This window comes from Phragmites australis, chromosome 1, assembly GCF_958298935.1.
Source record: "Phragmites australis chromosome 1, lpPhrAust1.1, whole genome shotgun sequence".
NCBI lineage: Eukaryota > Viridiplantae > Streptophyta > Magnoliopsida > Poales > Poaceae > Phragmites > Phragmites australis.
This window is the reverse complement of record NC_084921.1, coordinates 39,271,278-39,290,990: the sequence shown is the minus strand read 5'-3', so window position 1 is coordinate 39,290,990 and position 19,713 is coordinate 39,271,278. Positions and strand designations below refer to the sequence as shown.

General features: G+C 45.6%; 3 protein-coding genes across 3 annotated transcripts; 1 reads left to right on the top strand and 2 right to left on the bottom strand.

Moving 5' to 3' along the window:
* The first annotated feature begins 453 nt into the window (after nucleotides 1-453).
* On the top strand, nucleotides 454-3,912 carry LOC133918489 (E3 ubiquitin-protein ligase MBR2-like). The gene is made up of 5 exons (XM_062362387.1): nucleotides 454-1,093; nucleotides 1,607-1,777; nucleotides 3,171-3,266; nucleotides 3,349-3,498; nucleotides 3,603-3,912. Exons 1-5 carry the CDS (start codon nucleotides 617-619, stop codon nucleotides 3,732-3,734), a joined length of 1,026 nt encoding a protein of 341 aa, XP_062218371.1. The 5' UTR covers nucleotides 454-616; the 3' UTR covers nucleotides 3,735-3,912.
* A 6,092-nt stretch (nucleotides 3,913-10,004) lies between these two features.
* Nucleotides 10,005-16,237, bottom strand: LOC133918481 (uncharacterized). Its single transcript, XM_062362377.1, has 9 exons — nucleotides 15,796-16,237; nucleotides 15,638-15,715; nucleotides 13,866-14,534; nucleotides 13,674-13,776; nucleotides 12,064-12,164; nucleotides 11,816-11,990; nucleotides 11,143-11,313; nucleotides 10,351-10,451; nucleotides 10,005-10,279 (listed from the first exon to the last, which is right to left on the bottom strand). Exons 1-9 carry the CDS (start codon nucleotides 16,135-16,137, stop codon nucleotides 10,214-10,216), a joined length of 1,806 nt encoding a protein of 601 aa, XP_062218361.1. The 5' UTR covers nucleotides 16,138-16,237; the 3' UTR covers nucleotides 10,005-10,213.
* A 729-nt stretch (nucleotides 16,238-16,966) lies between these two features.
* On the bottom strand, nucleotides 16,967-19,486 carry LOC133918473 (protein PLASTID MOVEMENT IMPAIRED 2-like). The gene is made up of 2 exons (XM_062362367.1): nucleotides 19,082-19,486; nucleotides 16,967-18,893 (listed from the first exon to the last, which is right to left on the bottom strand). The coding sequence occupies exons 1-2, from the start codon at nucleotides 19,196-19,198 to the stop codon at nucleotides 17,115-17,117; spliced, it is 1,896 nt and encodes a 631-aa protein (XP_062218351.1). The 5' UTR covers nucleotides 19,199-19,486; the 3' UTR covers nucleotides 16,967-17,114.
* Between the last annotated feature and the right edge of the window lie 227 nt (nucleotides 19,487-19,713).

Here is a 19,713-nt window from a genome sequence, read left to right as displayed (position 1 = left end):
TGTGGCAGGAGCAGCAGGTGACATGATGATTCCTGGTACTTGTGGAAGTAATGGCGCTGTCACTTCTATGTTGTTGTCCTTGTTAGACCTGGAGAGAGTTGGCTGAGACGCCATGCTGTTGTGATGAATATGTTAATCTGAATTATCGTGCGGTCGCAAATTAGATGGAAGTTATCTATTGTGATTGGCGCCACATTAACTATTTGGCGCCTTTTTCCTCCATCAATATCTCTAGTTTGGCGGGTTTTTTTTTGATCCATCAATATCTCCTGATTTCCGTAATTATGATAGTGTGTGACAGAACAAGCTGACGGCTCCGTTCTGTTCTGGCGTTCGACGGTGGACGGAGGAATCAGAGGGCCCAGCTCCTGAAAGGGGCAAAAGGATTGCCTCCACATGTGCAGGGACACCGATCGGCACAGGGTTAAGAGACAGAGAAGCCGCAGCCCTACTTCTCTGGCCTCTTCCATCCCACGCACTACACATCAAGCGCACACGCAGACGCTGTGAGCCCTGTGGCCTACGGGCGTCGCTTCCACACTGCCAGCCATTACTGCCAGCCCGTCCCCACCTGCCCCACCGGGCCCGACGAGCACGCCAGGGGGTCTTGCGCTGCATGGACCGCCGCGGCGGCTCGCCCACGGCGGAGCGCCGCCGGGGGATCCGGCGCCTACTGCTGGCGCGGGGTGAGGCGTCCTCCTACTCACCGCCACCGCCGCCGTCGCCGCTGCCGGCGGAGGAGGGGCGGGTGAAAGGGTTCGCCTCGGCGGCGCTGCGCGGGCTGGGGTGCACGTCGGCGGCGGCCTCGCAGGCGTACGCGCCGGGGACCGGGGCGGGAGCAGCCGCGGCGGAGGTCGTGCGGTCGTCGGCGGACTGGCACGGGCGACGGAGGAGGAGGGGGAAGGAGAGGAGGAAGGAGCGGGGCAGCGGGGGAGGGGGAGGCCTTGTGAGTGGGGGGATCGGCGCCGACGTGTGGTGCGCTCCCGGGATACCCTTCACCGCGGAGGCGTCGTCGGTGGACTGCGTGGTGACGCGGCACCAGATGGTGGGGAGGGGCGGCCGCGGCGGCGAGGGGGAGAGATCCCACAGAGAGGTGCGTGGTTGGCTTCTTTCTAGCCATCCTTGCTGCTCCTTGTTGATTTGGTTAATGTTTGATCTGTTTGTGCTCAAATTTTGTTCGCTTCGAAGGATTCCTAGTTCTTGGGTGGCTGGAGAGCGGTTATTTTTTCCCTTATTTCTTCTTCGCGAGGATTTTCTTTTCCCATTTGATTGTTCTGAGAAACGGATTGTGAAAAAAGATTAATTTTTTGTTTTCATTTTTTGGGTCCTATGGTTGCTGTTAGCTCTCAAGGATGGTTTATGCTTTGTATCAGGTTCACATCATTTCCTGTCCCCTTGAAAATTTAATCTATGCCATTATTCCCACTTAATCTTGACAACTAGGATTACGGACGGTCGTCAATATTGTTTAAGGTCAATGTGATTAGTTGTTTGTTCGCTAGTCATCTTTACATCTATTCTGGGCGTACTGGATTCTTTTACTCCTATATGCAAATGGAATATTTGCCATGTTCTGCTGTACTGATGAGCTCTCTCACCTGAACAGAGGCCGTGCTTGTCCCGGAGGGTCACCGTGCAGGAGCAGATATCCTCGTCCTTCATGGACTCGCCGCCGCCGCACATCGACTCCCCGTTCTTCGGCGCCGAACTCATCCCCTCCGGCCGCCACCGCCGGATGCGCGGGTACCGCCACTCCCCCGGAGGCCTCGAGGAAGAGGTACTTCGACAAACGTCTGCTCTTTGACTGCCGCGCTTGCTTGCACACATCAACCGCATCCATACCTTTCCGGCTAGAGCGGTTGGTGCTCGATCGCGCCGCATGGAGGTTCCCGTGCCGTACCTCGTGATCTGACATGTTCGTGCGGTGATGCATGCTTGGTACTACCTTGTTCGGTGACGCCCCTGAGCGGGCGTTGGAAGTGGTTGACTTGCTTCTTTCGTGCGCTAAACGTGACGTGAGATCGTGGCCTTCGTGGAGATTACTAACCAACCGGTTCCTTAACACGCACAATGATCACCGGTGGTTACAACCGTGGGGGTAATGCTACTGATATAAGTATACCTGTATCAGGGCATGCACAATGGAGGTGCCAAGCAAAATTTGATCATGTACTAGGGTGCTCAGCAAGATTTGATACCTAGGAAGCTTGATTTGATTAGATAGACATCGATGCCAAACAGTTTCTTATGCAAAATAAAATGACATAGTATAGGTGCTTGATTATGCCTACCATTTAAGCACCTACAAAGAGTTGCTTTCATCAAAGGAAATAAATTTCATATAGGTGCTTGATGACGCGTCTATACTCTCTATTTAAGCACCTTTTACAAGCATTCTGCATTGTGCATGCCTTATGGACCAGCTGATGACGATGTAGATAAGGGTCCTGTTAATTTAAGGATTAGGATAATTGCAGTAGAGGAAGGAGGGAATGAGACCGAGATCAATGTGGTCATGGAAAGAGACCTCTCAACCATGGTTATGCTCTGGCCTCCGTCTTGTGTATTCCAACACCAAGTACAATTATAAATGCTGGATACTAGCGTTGAGCTGGGCAGGGCAGCCATGGTGCTGAAACGGTCACTTGTTAACTGTGCTCTTCCAGAATGGGGGCAGGAGTGGTGGAGCACCTGGCTCACTCTTTTGCATCTGTTCTAGACTTCTAGTGGATCGTGCAGTGGGTGCTAGGTAGGAATGGCCATGCTGGTGTAGGAATCATGGCTGATGGTGGGTGCTAGAAGCAAACCATTTACGATTTAGTGCCAAGCTTCTCCTCTGGATTGAACTATTATTTAGTGTTCAGGGGACCAGTGCTTCCTATGATTTGCTTGTTGCTTCAGTTATAATCAGATCTGGAGTTGTAGACATTCCTTCAACACTTCATGTGGGCACCTGACTAGTGATGGCTCCTACTTAATCATTGAACTTCAAGATCCATGAGCATTGTTAGTCCGGTCCATACAAGGCACCGGCGCCTATCAACAGATAAATAGGAGCAAATTGTGTTAATTTTTTTAGTGGGTGCTGGAAATGCTAGACAAAGATGGTATAACCTACATATTCTTCTAGCAGTTTCAAAAACTTGATTTAGCTGTTTGTGATGATGCAGATCATGATATTTCAAACAAGAGTATTGCTGGGAGGAATGAGTGTGTACGATCGATACCAGGATTGGCGCCTTGATGTCGATAACATGACATACGAGGTACAGCTGTCTCCCTCTGTATGCATCACTTCTGCAAATTATCACTGCTATCATGACCATCTTCAACCTATTTGCTTTACAGGAGCTGCTCGAGCTTGAAGACAGGATTGGATATGTTAACACAGGGTTGCGTGAGGATGAGATTACTCGCAGCCTTAGGAAGGTCAAGCACCCAGCCTTCGGCTCTTTCCGATTCGCAAAAGAAATGGAAAGGAAATGCAGTATTTGTCAGGTACGCCTTACTTTCTTTCTCCTTAGTTGTATGATTCCATGACTTCTCTTTACATGAGCACCCTGTGGCCAACGCTTAAACATCCAATGCACATTTTGTTGCAGGAAGAATTTGAAGCAAATGAAGAAATGGGAAGGCTTGACTGTGGCCATAGCTATCATGTTTACTGCATCAAACAGTGGCTCTCTCAGAAGAACACTTGCCCAGTTTGCAAGACTGCGGTCAACAAGACATGAAATCCAAACTCCAAGCCATATTGTGGCTATCTGTATAACCTGGTGAAATTGAAAAACTATGTTGTCTTGTACAGGCCGTTACATATGCTATTGTATAAACGCATCATCCATTCGTTTGCATTTGCAGATAGAAATGCCGTATTGTGGCCATCTTTCATCAAATCTATTGGTTCTGACACCCTTTTGCTGAAGGTGATATGGAAAATGTTTTGCAGTAGCAATTAGGATAAACCATTCGTTTCCTGGATCTGTTTATATCTTGCCAACACAAGCGTCGACAGTTGATGCAATATCATGGTAGTGCCTTTCCGCAGCAATACTCTGAACCCATCGGTTCATCTGTCGTCAAAAGATTATTCCAATTTTCACAACGTGGTGTGTACACAATGCTTATCTTGGCCGTCTGGACATTTCATCACATGGATCTTGTAGCAAAGCAAGAAAGGGAAGAAACAGTTGTATAGGTCATTTCCGAATCTCAAAGCTGTGGTAGACGGCATAGGTATTATGTGCGCAACATATTAAGGAGTTGCATTTTCCCATTCTTCATATTCAAGCGTTCATTTTGTAACTGCGAAAGATTACCACTCACTTCTCAAAACAACAACGGTGTAACTTAAATTACATTTACATTTCGAACCAAGAATTCAAAGCCCACATGATTTCGAGAGCTAAAAAAATATGCACCAGTTCTATAGGTTTCGCCAATCCGACTCAATATGCCGGTAAAAATCCAAAGGTAGACAATATACACGGCCGTATTTGCCGAAATAGACAATATATCATCGTATTTACAATTTTAGCATGCGTATTTGGCACCTCATTTACCAAAAACCAATTTTTGATACACCATACCCTAAAAACTACGCCGGCCCCACCATTTTTGGCACACGAGATACCGAATATGGCACTGTGGACTATATTCGGCACCTCATGCGCTGAAAATCAAGTGTATTCGGCACATGAGGTGCCAAATATGGCACCATGGACCATTCGGCACCTCATGTGCTGAAAATCAAGTGTATTCGGCATATGAGGTGCCGAATATGGTTGGGACCGGCTACGGTCACTTTGATGCCGTCATTTTATGCTGGGAACGGCCGCGTCATGTAACACTTCGTGTTTGTCATTTTATGCTGGGACCGGCTGCGTCATGTAACGTTCATCGACAGAGAAAGAAAGAGGCGTGTTGTCATTTCATGTTTGAAGCTCTGTCATGTGGTCACTTCGTGTCTAAAGATGGAGTTAGGATAGATGTGTTGTCATTTATACTTAAAGCTCTGTCACGTTGTCACTTCTTGTCTAAAGGCTAAGTCAAAACATAGATATGAACATATGTCATGGTTTGAGCCTAATGTAAGCAATTGCTAACTTTCGATAAAATTAGAAATTATTTGCTAATTTAAATCTACATTTCAAAATTCCTAATTTATCATGTAGTCTCAAAGGCTGTGGGCAGCCTTAACACTTAGCCATGTTTGGACATGCACAATTTAAAATATAGTAGTGGCAATATTTTCCCTTGTATCATTGATCTCAAGATGCATAGTGCATAGCTGTTGATTACCTAAATCATCTCAAGATGGCGGTGGAAAGTGGCGACGTAAACTATCGGAAGAATGCCAGTTGTGCCAGTCCATGCTATCAGGGTAAGATGGTTGTTGTCTCCGAGGTGGTGATTGGAAGTTGTGAGGATGGGTAGAAGCAAATCCACCATCATCTTCAGGGTCATCAGTGTCCTCCGGAAATGGAGGCCTTGGAGGGAGAGGTCGTTATGGTATGAAATCGTTGTCCTCGTCATCATCTTGAGCTATCATGGTATAAGCATATCATATATCCTTGTTGGTCGTACGCCATGTCAATGTGGTATGTGAACGTCCTCTTGCAGTGTTCCTTGAATATTCTCCTGTATTGCTGCTGGAACATCGAGACATTGATGGCATGAAATCATCGTCCTCATCGGCCTCGTTATTTTCTGGTTGAATAGTAGAGGGCCCCTTATACCCCTTAGGTTCGCTGATCTTCGTCGTCTTTTACGCGAACCAGGTATCACACTCCCGCCGAAGAGCATATACATCACCAAGAAGTTTGTGATTTCTTTGTTAATCAACTCAGCATCTTTTGGGAACGCCTAACGCAAAAGAGGAGCATTTGAATCAATGAAAAAAAGATAAGCAGGGTGACCAAATAGAAAATGACGAACTTGAATGTGAGATGCATACTGGTCGGGCAATATCGTCATCCTTCTTTACCCCATAGAGAAACCTAGCGCAAAAGAATGGTCGGCTAGTTCGCACACTCTGAGATACATTTGACGTCGCTCGTGCAAGAGAGCCCTAAGGTCGTCGGTGGTTACATATTGGAGCGGAGCGGTTAACGCGAAACAGAAGGGTCTTGCATGCAATTTGGACACAGCTTGGGCTATGTTGTTCTCCTTGAAGGGATAATCCTTCCCTCCACGCACAACCTGCAATGAGGTATTTAATGCTATATCGATCATTGTTGGTGTCCATGGAAAGCCTGTACTAGAAGATCATGTTATAGATTTATTGCTCCTTGACTGCAATGTTCTGGCTCTGCACCAAAGCACGATTCCCTCATTATTTAAGAAACATTAAATAATTAATAAATATCATAATTAGTATGTAAAAATGCTTAATAAATAAGTAATAAATAAAGTTATGTACCATAATTATTTGACAAATATTAAATAAATTAAAAGTAATTACATTAACAATACAGTGAGTAAGAGGCTAGTTCGTTTGCACCACTTTCTCTCCACATCAGGCCATGCAATGGAGAGATTTGTGCTGTCATGCAGCACATCTAACGCATGCAGAAGGCCCTTGTTACGGTATGAGATGATGCAAACTTATTCCCTATTGCCCACGACACGTGTTCTCACCAAGATGAGGAACCATAGTCAGTTATCATTGTTCTCACTCTCAACTATTGCAAACGAGAGAGGAATGATCTGATAGTTTGCATCCGCCGCCATTGCTATCATAAGGTTACCATGGTACTTGCCGTTAAGAAATGTGGCATCCACGCATACAACCAGCTTGCAATGTTTGAAAGCTTCGATGCATTGTCCAAAGGACCAGAAAAACCTAATGAGGTATCGGTCAGTGGTGCTGTATGACCTATCCTCCAGTTTGATCGGCTCATCTGTCATGGCCCACTAAGTCCCTGGATTCGTCATGGCAATCTTCTGTAGCAGCATCGGAGCATAGTTGTAAGACTATTCAAAGCTTCCAAACAATATTTTTAATGCCTTTTGCTTCGCTCGCCACATGGTGTAGTAATTGATCATCATACCCGTCTTAGTCTGCACCTCCTCCATAATGGATTTTGGCGACAAACATATGTCTGTGCCAACAAGGGTGATGAGGAGTTGCGCTATGAACCTCGCATCAACGGCGTGGCCTACATTCCTAATAGCCTCTTCGCTGCATGTATGTGGGGCGTGTCTACTAAGCACAAAATAGTTCTCATATTTTGGCTTATATGCTCGTACGAAGTAAGGACAATTCGGGTGTTTGATATACCTGACCTCATACTTCGTAGGGTTAGACCGGGTGTACTTGTGATCATTTCTTATGATTACAGCATAGTTGCTAATAAAGTGGATGGCCTCATCCTTGTTACAAAACCATTATCCGACTTGGATGTCGATATTCTGGTATTCCCAGTTAGATAGGGCGTTATACTCAACGATGACACAATTCAGCAGCCCAGCACAGCAAAAGTACTAGATCGTCAGCATCGGATTATCGTTATCAGCAGCTTCTTCCTCCCCGCTACCACCGGCTTCATCATCAATATATCTTGCATCTATCTCAGAAGGGTCCACTCTAGCTCCCTCTATACCAAAACTGCCCTCCCCGACATGCCCTCCCTCCTCTTCATGTATCACATGCTGGCCTGATCCTTCTACGCTAGTTACTGCATCATATTGCACCAGTCGTGATACTATATTTACGTACACCCCCATTTCAAAGTTCTCCTCAAATGCCTTACGTGAGTACAAAGCTCATGCATTGTTCCTTTTCATCTCGAACAATGTATGTACAACGACCAAGCTATTTGGAACAAACCATGGCCGTACACCTCTAGGACAATATTATAGGGCTGTTGGTTCACACGTAAAAGACTCATAACATGTGATTTCAAACTATCTAGATTAATAGGTAGCTCAACCGCACTTTTTATGTGCTGATAGTTCTGAATTGATACGAGCCTCCCGTGCAAAACAGTAGGACGTTTTCTATAATAAATATAGATAGTCATAACATGTTTGCTAAACAAACATACATGTAATAAAATAAGTACTTATATGTATGGACGATATGCAATTACTTACTCTAATTACTATACTTACTCTAAGTATTAATTACATACATAATCTAAGTACTCTAATTTATCAATTTAATATAATTTATCAAATATAATTGAACAAATTAAACAATCTACTTACTCTAGTTACTATTACTAATCTAAGTATTAATTACATACATAATCTATGTACTATAATTTATCAACTTGATATAATTTATCAAATATAATTGAACGGATTAAATAATCTACTTACTCTAATTACTATTACTAATCTATGCACTAATTACCTAAATAATCTAAATATTTACTATAACTAATCTTGCGCTGCTGCTCCTCCTCTCCTCACGCTGTTGCTCCTCCTCTCCTTATGATGCTGCTCCTCGCCTGAGCTCCGTTGCTTGCCTCTGCAACTCTTTGCCTCTACTGCTCCTCTTCACTCCTCACTTTATACCGGGCAGCACACGACAAAATTAGCACAAAATCCAGCACCACCCAAACCGGCCGCGCCGAAAGCACCGACAGCATCAAAGTGACCCACCGACGCGACGTGATGCAATAACAAGGTGACGTGATGGCAGTCGGTTCTGGCCATATTCGGCATATGAGGTGCCAAATATGGCACTGTGGACCATATTCGGCACCTCATGTGCCGAATACACTTGATTTTTGGTACATGATGTGCCGAATATGGTTCACAGTGGGTTGGTGTAGTTTTCGGGGTACGGTATACCGAAAATCGGTTTTTGGTAAATAAGGTGCCGAATATGTATGCTAAAATTATAAATACAATAATATATTATCTATTTCGACAAATACGATTGTGTGTTGTCTACTTTTGAATTTTTTTCCCAATATGCCAGCAACCTTGTGTCCGTCTCCCATCGTTTCTACCACTATAGGACCGTTTTGTTTCTACCACTATAGGACCGTTTATAGACATCTGTTTCAGAAAGGAGGGGTGGAGGGGACTTTTTACTCACCATCTGGTTAAAGATCCAGTAACGGTGAGGTGGAAAGCAAAATTTAGTGCAGCCTCTTCGGATCCTGTAGTTAATGCACAAGACGGTTTGGAACAGATAAGCTAGACCTGGTTTATAAAAGAGGGCACAAAACAAGAATTGTATTTTTATAAAAGAGGGCACAAAACAAGAATTATATTTTTTCTACCTCACCTTTTTTCATTCCATTTTGATGATTTCACAGGCTTTGTTTGAAGAATAGAGGAAGACGAATAAAAAATGATGCCAAAGAGAACACCTCAAAGACAAAGCCTACGTATATGTTATGTAAAATCCCAGTAGTTGACACTATAAAAAATCACCGAACAGTGAGAAATTGAAACGGTACATGACGATAGAACATAAGAGGACGGCATCCTGAAGAAGTGACGATGGCAAGAGTGCAAAGGAGTAACAGCAAGAGCACAAAGAAGAGCGGTAGTTGTTGTAAGTTTTTTTTCTCTCGAAGGCAAAAGGCAATTTAGATCGACACGTGACCAAGCGAATCGGTTAGGACGATGCCCGATTGCACAGCAACGGTGACGACCACATGAGTGTAGTCACAGGACGGTGGGGTACACAGTGGTGGCCACGGCCATGGGAGGACAGGGACGTGGTAGAACAGGTCGATCCAAACAGTGGCACCACAAATCAGGCCGGTGATGCGTGATGGCAAAAAAACGGCGAAGAACACATTGCGACAAACAGTGGCGAGAGAGGAGATAGTGACGCACGCCTTAGATCCCGGCAACACTTAGCATGATCACGCACGACGGGAATGATTGACGAGTAAGTAAATCCGGTTGGAGGTACGGCTATATCCCGACGTGCTGAGGAAGCCGGATCGGCCGAGGTGGATCGTGAGCAGAGAGGAGCCGGCGGGAGAGAGACCGACAAAAGAAATTCTAGGGTTTTAGGATGAGTTCCTGCATCCTGCAGAAAAAACTAGCTCTAATATTATATTACGAATAACTTGTATTCCATAAAGATTATAGACCAATATATATACATGTACATGTAAGCAATATGCAAAGAACCACTTATAACACGGGATATTACTCGTATTCAATTATCTAACAGATTTGACCGTGTGTCTCAATGAGGGGTTGACCATTGTACTGTAACTTTTCTGATCTTGAGAACTTAAGAAGACACTTCGTCATGTCGGGAGAGAAACTCTATTATACACGGGTACACTTCATGGACAGCCTGCACATAACACATATTAGTACATGGAATCAAAGGCTGACTCCTAGCCCTCAATTACCACCTAAACGTACCTTCCGCCCTCCAACTAAGTCATAATGTGCATAGTGAGGGCCTTCGGGGTTCCCGAAAACCTTGTACGTGACCAAATGCTGAGGAATTAATTTCACGGTTTCTGCAAACACAAAGAAAAGTCAACAGCGTATAAGCAACAGTTTTCCTAAAGAAACTCAGAAATAAGAGTCAAACAAGGATAGAAAATAGAATCTATGTGCACTATCTAACAACTGCCCACTGCGGTTACAGGTAACGGGCACAGCATAGATGCAAAATGCAACTGTGTGGTACGGCGAGCTAACAATGTGGAGCTCTAGACCTAGACTGCTAGCTTGTAGACTAACTACTAAGATCATCTCCGACAGATACTCTAAAAATTCATCCTTATAACACTATTACAGCATCCATTAACACTATTATAGTATCTTCTATTTTTTTTTATCTCCAACAGCTACTCTATTTCCTACTTCTATTACTCTCTCTACTTTTGAGCCCACTATTTGGAGAGCTCCCGCAATAATAGCGATCCTCCCTCCTGACTCCATCACTGTAGCAGTAGAAAACCGGCTCTGCTGGAACCGTTTGCTGTCCAGACGATCGGCAAATCTTGGCACAGTAGTATGAGGACTCTGCTGGAGCTGCCCTAAGCTCAATTAAGCAGTGAACTCCAATGATTGTAATCATGGCATTAGGCCAGACACTAGTAGAATTCACTTTAACCTTCCGCTCAAGCTTTAACATGCTATGTACTATTCAAAAGGTTCCCTTATTGCATAATAACAAAGGAAAAGTGGAGCTTGTTGCCAAACCGTATACAGCTTCTGGGGGGCAAATCAGATCCTCATCTCCAGCAAGGGCAAGTACTGGAACTTTGATTTTGTGAAGATGCTCTTTGAAGAAAAAGGTGCCAGTCCTGTTGCGCAGCCCACCATCACAGAATGCGGTCCTCAGCTGCAACAGAACCTTTGCTGGTACTGTGCCTGAATGCCATGCCACCAAGTTATCACAAAAAATGTTAAGACCAAAGATGACAACTCACACAACTGATCCAATTGTCTTTTTTTGAAAAATAACATTTTAGATGACAATAATGACATTTCACTATTCTAGTGCATGATTTCATATGCAAATGGTCACAGATACTTCAAACTTGAAGCATAAGCACAAACTACATAAATAGCATCTGATATCTGTGAACATTTTCAAGCAGTACACTTATATTGCTGGAAACGAACCTCATTAGCTCATATTGGTAAACTATGCAACTTCTTAGCAAAAACAGTATTAGTTTGACCATATCGTATATTCATACGACACTTGCATGTTGAGTTGTTCTATGAACATAACAAATGAGTCAGCATACCTTTCATATGAAACAATTCATGGTTATGATTCAGTTTAAGTATCATTTGACTAGTATCTTACATACAAACTAGTACTCGACAGATTTCATAACAAAAGACAAGATAATCCTTTACTTACAAAAGTTATTCAAGATGAGCTTTGAAAGCAGTTCAGGGTCCATCATGTCCTCGGCTGAAATTTGAGAACGCAGCAGTGACACAATATATGGTGCACGGGATGATATAGGATAGGTTGTAGACAGTAATGTTCCTAGTGGGATAGCTGGAACACCCAACATTTCAGCTGGATCTGCCTAATAGACAATGTAACGAAGATCAGGTTATGTATGTACAAAAATAGGTCAAACTGCTCAATGGTCAGCTTACAAAAGGCAATAGCAACTTGAGTGAGGAATTGGATGTTGTGTAGTCAACTGATGAAGCCAAAGTAACAATTGCTGCCAGCTCTGGCTCAGCCCCTTTGAATCCTTATGAAGCAGAACAAGAATTAGTACCATACATCAGTAATAAAATCCGATTTTTGACACAAGCAAACTAAGCAAAACAAATATCTTAAAAATAGGAGCTACAAATCACAAGGACATGTGATGTAAAAAGAATATAGAAAAACACTCTGTAAACATTCTTGAATAGCTTGTCAGAGTAATATGCATGGACTGGAATTAAATCATGAAAAGGTGCCCCATTACAGGGTTGGCAATGGAGATGGAATCATGAAAATAAAACAAATAACTACATTTCTTTCAAGGATAAAAGTTGTGAAAATTGACTTGTGAGCAAAATTTTCCATTTCATATATGATAAGATGATTGATATGTAAACAAACGCATGTTGCGATATCGTAAGCTGCTTTCCACAGTTAATCTTAAGCTTGATCAAGGAAACTCTTGGCTCTAGATCAGATCAGGGTGACATCGTTCTTTAATCCAAATGGTATTCTTCAGCTATGTAATTTCTTCAAAATTAATTGGAGCCAGGAGTTTGATAGCCCATGAGAATTCAAGAGAACTGAGTTACTCCAATCGGTCTTTTGAAAGTTATTTGAACAAAGGATGGTTCCTGACAAACTTTGGAAAGGCAACATGCCAACATTCAACAAAATACCAGTAATGTCTCAGCTACTTTCAAAGAACGTACCAACAAATAGTTAATATCTGCTATGTAGTTTCGGAGAAGAAAGCACCAAATCAGTGCTCAGCCTTTTTATGACATTAATCTATAGGAGGAAGCAAGTTCTGTACAGTTGGATGAGAGGGAGACAGGGAGTTTCAAGAATTGCTTGAGAGTTGAGAGTCAACATTAAATAACTAACATTTCTAATCCCATGGATGTTGGGAAGCAAAGGTCAACGATCAGATGGAAAAGCTGAACAAGAAAAGAAAAATGCATGATGACAGTCCTCCATTTTTACTAAATCCAGGAAGTTCAACTTAAAAGGAATCAGTATAAAAGAAGGATAAAGATTAGCACCAATGCTGCTTTTGTTGCGTTCACAGCGAGTTGTGCAGCCATTTTGATGAATAGATGAGGGGCAAATAAATGGTACCACTTAAATATTCATTATGTCATGTAGTAGAAGCATTGATATACCATGAAGTATATAGCAGACCAGGCAGGATATCATAATAGTATAGTACTGTAGTGTGATTGAATGACTTTGAATTTGGAGTTATCGTTTATATGCATTACTCAAAGGCCAAAAGCTATGATACCAGGGACAGTCTGTCAGAGGCTCCAGATCTCGATGTCAAATAGATAAATAAAGTTTGCAGTCATTTATGCATGCTTGAGCAAATATCCCAAGCTAACAACTAACAATGATAAGATAATGTTTGATTTGTTACACTACAGCCTTCCTAGCCTTACTATTGGCTGAAGATAAGACATACCTTCTCTGCTACAATAAAATGTCACCATTGCATACATGAAAATGATAAATGTAAAAGGAGAAAAAGAGACAGGTTGATAAAACATACCACATTTTGACACCATTGCATACAGTAATATTCCTCCCATGGAATGACCAATGGCAAGCAATTTCCCATCCTTTGTGACGCTATGCTTTCTTATATAATCCATCTGAACAAACAAAAAAGATAACATACTTCTTACAGAGGTTTCCAATGTATCATCTGACTGAAATACAAGAAAAGAGTATGTCTACAAACCGCTGTAGGTACATCCTCCTCCAAATAATGATCAAAGTCCCAATTGTAGCTAATAATAAGCTCCAATTGTTTCTGGAGGTCTTCTATGGTTGCAGATAGGCGTTCTTGCCAGCCAAATATCCGAGGGGAGACATTTTGTTGGTCTTCCCCAAGAATCTTCACAAGGCGCTGGCTTAAATTGCCAATCTGATCAGATATCACTGATGTCTGGGGCAATTCCAACAAACCTAGAATCGTTTCTGAAACCTCCTCAAGACTAGCTAATGAGGCATCAGGAACAAGTTCTGACACTCTATCAAAAAAACTATCAGCGATGTTTCTCAGCCGGCTATCTTTTACATAACTTGAGAATGTTTCACCCAATCGTGCCAAAGCATTTGATAACTTCGTCACCAGCTGTGGTTCTTCCGATGTACTTTTTCCTACTATGTTCTTATCTGCTATTACTGGAACTTCAGAAATTTGAGGTTGAGAAGTGGACATATCCTTGGAAGGAACAATAACATTTGCTTTCAGTGTAGAACTTTTATCCAAACCAGAATAAGGGGGCATGTCAGACTTGGTGTTAGCTGCAGCTAGTTCTGATCCACGCATGCTCAGGCCCGCACCACGCACTTCAACAATCCATGTATCGAATCCTTGCATAGACATATGACGAGCAAATGAAGCCTGATAGCATTTCATATGTATCAGTTACAGTCAAGGATCAAAGGGAAGACATACAGAAAAGCCTATAATCAGGAACAATAACAAAGAAGACAATCAATTCATAATTTTTGATCTTGAGTTTTGAGTGTTACATGTAACCAGACAGCAAGGAAAGCCTGAGCCCCCACAAAAATTGTAAAAGTAATACCATTATTATTTTAAAGTAGGAAACATAAGAATCTTAGAAATAATTTTATCTCCTGCTATAGAGAAGCAACAACAACATAGGCGGGCAGATTCTAGGACAGTAAGATAGTAGAGAACTGAAAACTAATTAACCTGTTTTTCATTTAAGGTTGATATTTATGCAAGGTAATGCACTTCACTGCCATATGGCACAAAAGTTGATACTTCACTAGGGAAATTTAATCCAGCAGCATCCTAACTTTGATAATAAATACTATCAGTTACACAAGGAAACACTCATTTTTTTCCTCATAAAATTCTAGTAAACGGCATATTACTTCATAACTATCACCAATACAGCTAGGTAAGAATGCTAGTTCTCATTAAATTTCATAGTTGCTAATATGAGTTTTCATTTTGAAATTCGGTTAATCCATAGTCATATGGTCTGCTCTGTGCCCATAGCATGTGCTACCATGCACATTGCTGGAACAAATATTTATATTTTGTAGAATCATTATTACAACATCCTAGAAATAGCAAATTGAGTTAAAAATGTCGGTAAAGAAAACATAATTTTTTCAAAGAAGAAACTGTGCATTCTGCACCAACATGTTTACATTAGCATTTTTGTTTGTTCCGTACAACGCTACTTCCGCGTTCAGAACTAACAGGTTCCACGATCAACAAGGAGCCCTTTCCTTATTTAATTTTCCCTACTCCTTCAGGGAAAAAATGTCAATTGCATTGGATTACACAAATCTACTTGTCAAACAATGCAAAACACTTTTCTGTTTGAGCAATGAGCACATCGAGCAATGTGCAAGTTTGCAGCAATTAATGAGGCATGACATGGATTTTGCTCACAGAGCACAACGTGTACTCTTTGCAGGGAACTTTATCCACACCAATAGCGTCATTATAGATGAGCAGCTCACCCCCGGGGACAGGTCGAACCCAATAGCGTTGGTGGCCACGCCGGACAGCAGCATCAGCGGGTGGTTCCTCTTCGGCGCCTGCGCAAAACCAACCAAACGAGCACCAAATCAACAACCAAGCAACCATAACGAAGCTCCACCGCAGAATCAGTAATCACCTCAGGCGGTGGGCGGTACCGCCACATCGCGAGCCGCCACTCAGTGCCCGGCACGGGAGCATAGTGTAGCTCGTCGGCCGTGCAGATAGCGGCCTTCGTCACCCCCTGCTCGCAGGCGGCGGCGGCGGAAGCACCCGCCGAGGCGAGGGGCCCCGAGGGCGAGGGCGAGGGCGAAGAGGACGTTGGGGGCGGCGAGGCGCGGGAGGAGGCGAAAGCGCGGAGTCGCGGCGGCGGGGGAGGGGGCACGCACGGGGAGGCGCGGGAGGCCGGGGAGGATGAGAGGTGCGCGACGGCGGCCGCGGCGAGGAAGGCGCGGAGGTCTGACGCGTGGGGGAGCCGCATGGTCTCGTTTCCGGCGTCCTGTCCTGGCTTTCCTTTGCTTTCCTCTCCGGTTCGTTTCACACGGCTTTACCACGTTTGGTTTCGTGCGCCGAGCTGCCCGCCACGAGGGAAACCTGCTGGGGTGGTAAGGCTGACTGGTGGGCCAACTTCTACAGCAGTCGCCGTCTCACTCTAACCGGGACGACAGATCGTGTTCTTTACTTGAGACTTTTTTTTAATCAAGGAGCTTTATTTATTAGTTTCCAGCAAAATTACAATCTAAAAGCAAATATTCATGTACCAACAGTGATGCTAAGATAAATCACCCACCGCTAATCTTAATATATTTATACTTGTGCGCACGTACATGAGCGAAGCATCCTTGCATCAGGTCGTTGGAAACAAGGAGATGGGCCATCTGAATTTTCGGCGTTGATGCTGTCGTGCTGCACGCGATCACGAATACCTACCTCATGGTCTTTTCATTCCAGAAAGGACTCAAACATGCATGCCTTTTATGTACTCCAAGCTCGAACACACAAGTTACTACAAAGGAGAAATGGCTGTATGCTTATCGACACAATAAGAACAGAGCTATGCCATACATGCAGACGAGCGTATAGGAGGGCCATGCTGCGCCAGTTCTTGTACAGTTGCATGGATTTTTTTTTATGTTTACTGGCTTCATATAATTCCGAAAATACAAGTTTTCTTGAAAGATTAAGATTAAGAAGAATAGTTAATTTTTGAGCAACTGTATAGATTTATAGGATCAGTTACTGTTCTTTTTTTTTTTTTTGTCTTAGTTAGTCTTCCGAATGGAGTGGAAAAAAGACGGAGACTCTCGAACTAAGAAAAGGATCCCTTCTCAAGAATCGCATTGCAGCAACACGTATAAGAAGCGAACAGATATAAGCCATCGCCCGGCAGGCAGCAGCGGGCAAAGCGGAATGCTGATGATGCACACAGTTCTGTGCGGCTCGCGGTCACGACTCATCTCAGTTTGTGCCGTTGGCGTCTCTCCTCGCCCTGATGAGCTTCAGGAGGTTGGGCATCACCTTGCGCTTCCTCTTGATGGTGAACGACGGCGACCGCGGGTTCCGGATCCCCGCCGCCGACGACACCGACGACCGCCGCGCCCTCGCCCGCCTCATCGTCGCCGACACCCGGTTCGACCGCCGCTGAGGGTACGCGCACAGCAGCCCGTCCCGCTCCGCCGCCGCGTTCAGGTCGTACAGCTCCTGCTCCAGCGCCTTCTGCTCGGACGCGGTCTTATCCGCCTCCGCCGCCGCCTCCGCCTCCCTGGCACGCATCTCACTGGTCTCCCGCTCGGCTGCCTCGGCGCGGGCTGCCAACTCCTTCTTGCCGGCCTTCAGTGCCTGCACCCACGCCTGCGCCGCGGCCACCTTCTTGTCCGCCACCACCTGGACCAGCGCCGCGCGCCCGCTCAGGTACTCGTACTCGAACCGCGAGATGGTTATGGTCCCCGATCCCTGCGATGCCGGCGACGCCCTCGCCTTCATTGTGCTCTCCACGGCGGTCTTCAGCTTCTTCATCACCGCGGCCTCCGACGTCTTTGCCGCCTCGAGCTCATTCACCGACTGCCTGATGCGTTCCTCGGTTGAGGCGATCTCGGCGTTCACGTTCTTGGTCTCTGCTCGCACGCACCGTTGCTCCAGCTCGGTCAGCTCCTCCTCCTTCCTCGCCGCCTCGGTCTCTGCTTGGAGCTGCTGCAATGCCGACGTCAGGTTGGATACGATCGTATTGGACCGCTCGCCGGCCGCCGTGACGGCCTCCATCCGGGCCCTCGCCTTCAGCAGCTTGGCGTTCAGCTGCTGCACCTGCGCGTCCGTCTTCTTCTCCTGCTCCTTGAGCCGGTTGACCTCCTCGGTGACTCTCATGAGATCGGTGCGCGTGCTGTCCATGGACTTCATGAACTGGAAGCCTCCCGCCTTGATGCTCTCCAGCTCCTCCGTTGCCGCGTCCAGCTCGGCCTCCGCAGCCTGCAGTAGCGCCTTGTCCTGCGCCTCTTCTTTCTTCCGCCTCGCCGCAGACTCCGCTGACTCGTCCTTCTTGACACTGCTCCTCTCCATGGCGCGCACCAGCTCCATCTCGGCCTGCAAGACCTCCACGTCGGCGTTGGTCACGGCGAGCTTCGCCTCCATGTCCCTCGTGCGTGCCACTTCCTTCTGCAGCGCCTCGATCTTGGCCCTCGTGGCCTCCATGTCCCTGGCGAACCGCTCGGCCTCGGCGCTCCGCTGGGCATCGATCTCGCGGCGCTCCCTCTCGGCCTCGATACGCGCGAGCTCCACCAGGACGTGCTCCTCGTTCGCCTCGTCCACCCGCCGCTTCATCTCGTCGGCGGCGCGCAGGTTGGACTGGATCTTGATCGCCGACGACACGATGTCGCTCTCGGCCTTGGCCTTCGCCTCCGCCTCGGACTTCACCTCCAGCCGCAGCTTGCGCAGCTCCTGCTTGGCACGGTCCAGCTCCCGCACCACCTCCGCGTACTCAGCAGCGTCGCGCTCCTCCTGCGAGTTCGACGCATCCGTGCCCTTCTTGCTTGCGCTGGTTGCCCACATTGCGTGGAGCTCTGATCTCCGGGACGCGGCTTTGGCCTTGGTCTGCTCGATTTGGCGCTCCAGCTCCTTCGCCATGGAGCGCGCCCTAGACAGCTCGGACTCGGCGCCGGCTCTCTCCTTGTCCACAGCCGCCTTGCGCTCGTTCAGCCTATCCATGCCGGATTTTGCTAGTTGCTTGATTTCCGAGGACAAATTCTGCGTACACAGAGGTGGTATGAATTTTGAAACACAATTTTGTTTTGGGAAGAATGGTACGAATTTCAATCGAACAGTGCTTAATTAACTACTACTATTCACAAGAATCAACGTGCCGAAACCTTTTTGGATACGAAATACAATCGAACAGTGCTTAACTACTATTCACAGGAGCCAGAAGTTAGTACCTCTTGTGCTAGAACATTCGGCGCTCTGTTCTTCTCCGGCTTCCTCCCACCGATGCTTTCGCCAAAGATGCTCCTTGTAGCCCTCACTGAGCCACTTCGACCCGAGGCCTCATCCATGGCGGCCTCCAATCAGCGCCAGAAGATGCAACCTAACAAGAAGAAGGGTCCAAGGAAAGAAAGAAATTGACCAAGATTAAAAGCTACTGCAAAATTTCTTGGACATATTTGTTTGTTTGAAAGGAGAAGACGCAGAACAGAGCAGAGTTTCTGTGTAGGCGAGGACAAGTGCTGCTTGCAGCTCCAAGCCTATCCCTACTTGGCAGGGCTCGGAGGCGTTCACTACCACACAGCATACGTGATCCCATTCTATCCACGCTGTTCCTCTGCTCGGGCAGTTGGCGGTTACTAACTTCAGGTTTTGCTAACAGCAGCTCATTCCGATCGTTGGATGCAAGCTTTGGTAGTACCACAAATGGGGGCCTTCGTGGTCTTTTTGAGCCACAGAATTTGCGAGCGGTTGGTGTTGAGTTACGTACGTCGATGAAGCAGCTGGAGTCTGAAAGCCACACTTGTGTGTCATCAGTTCAGGCTGGAGCAGATTTGGACACGTGGGTCTTCAGTTCAGATAATTC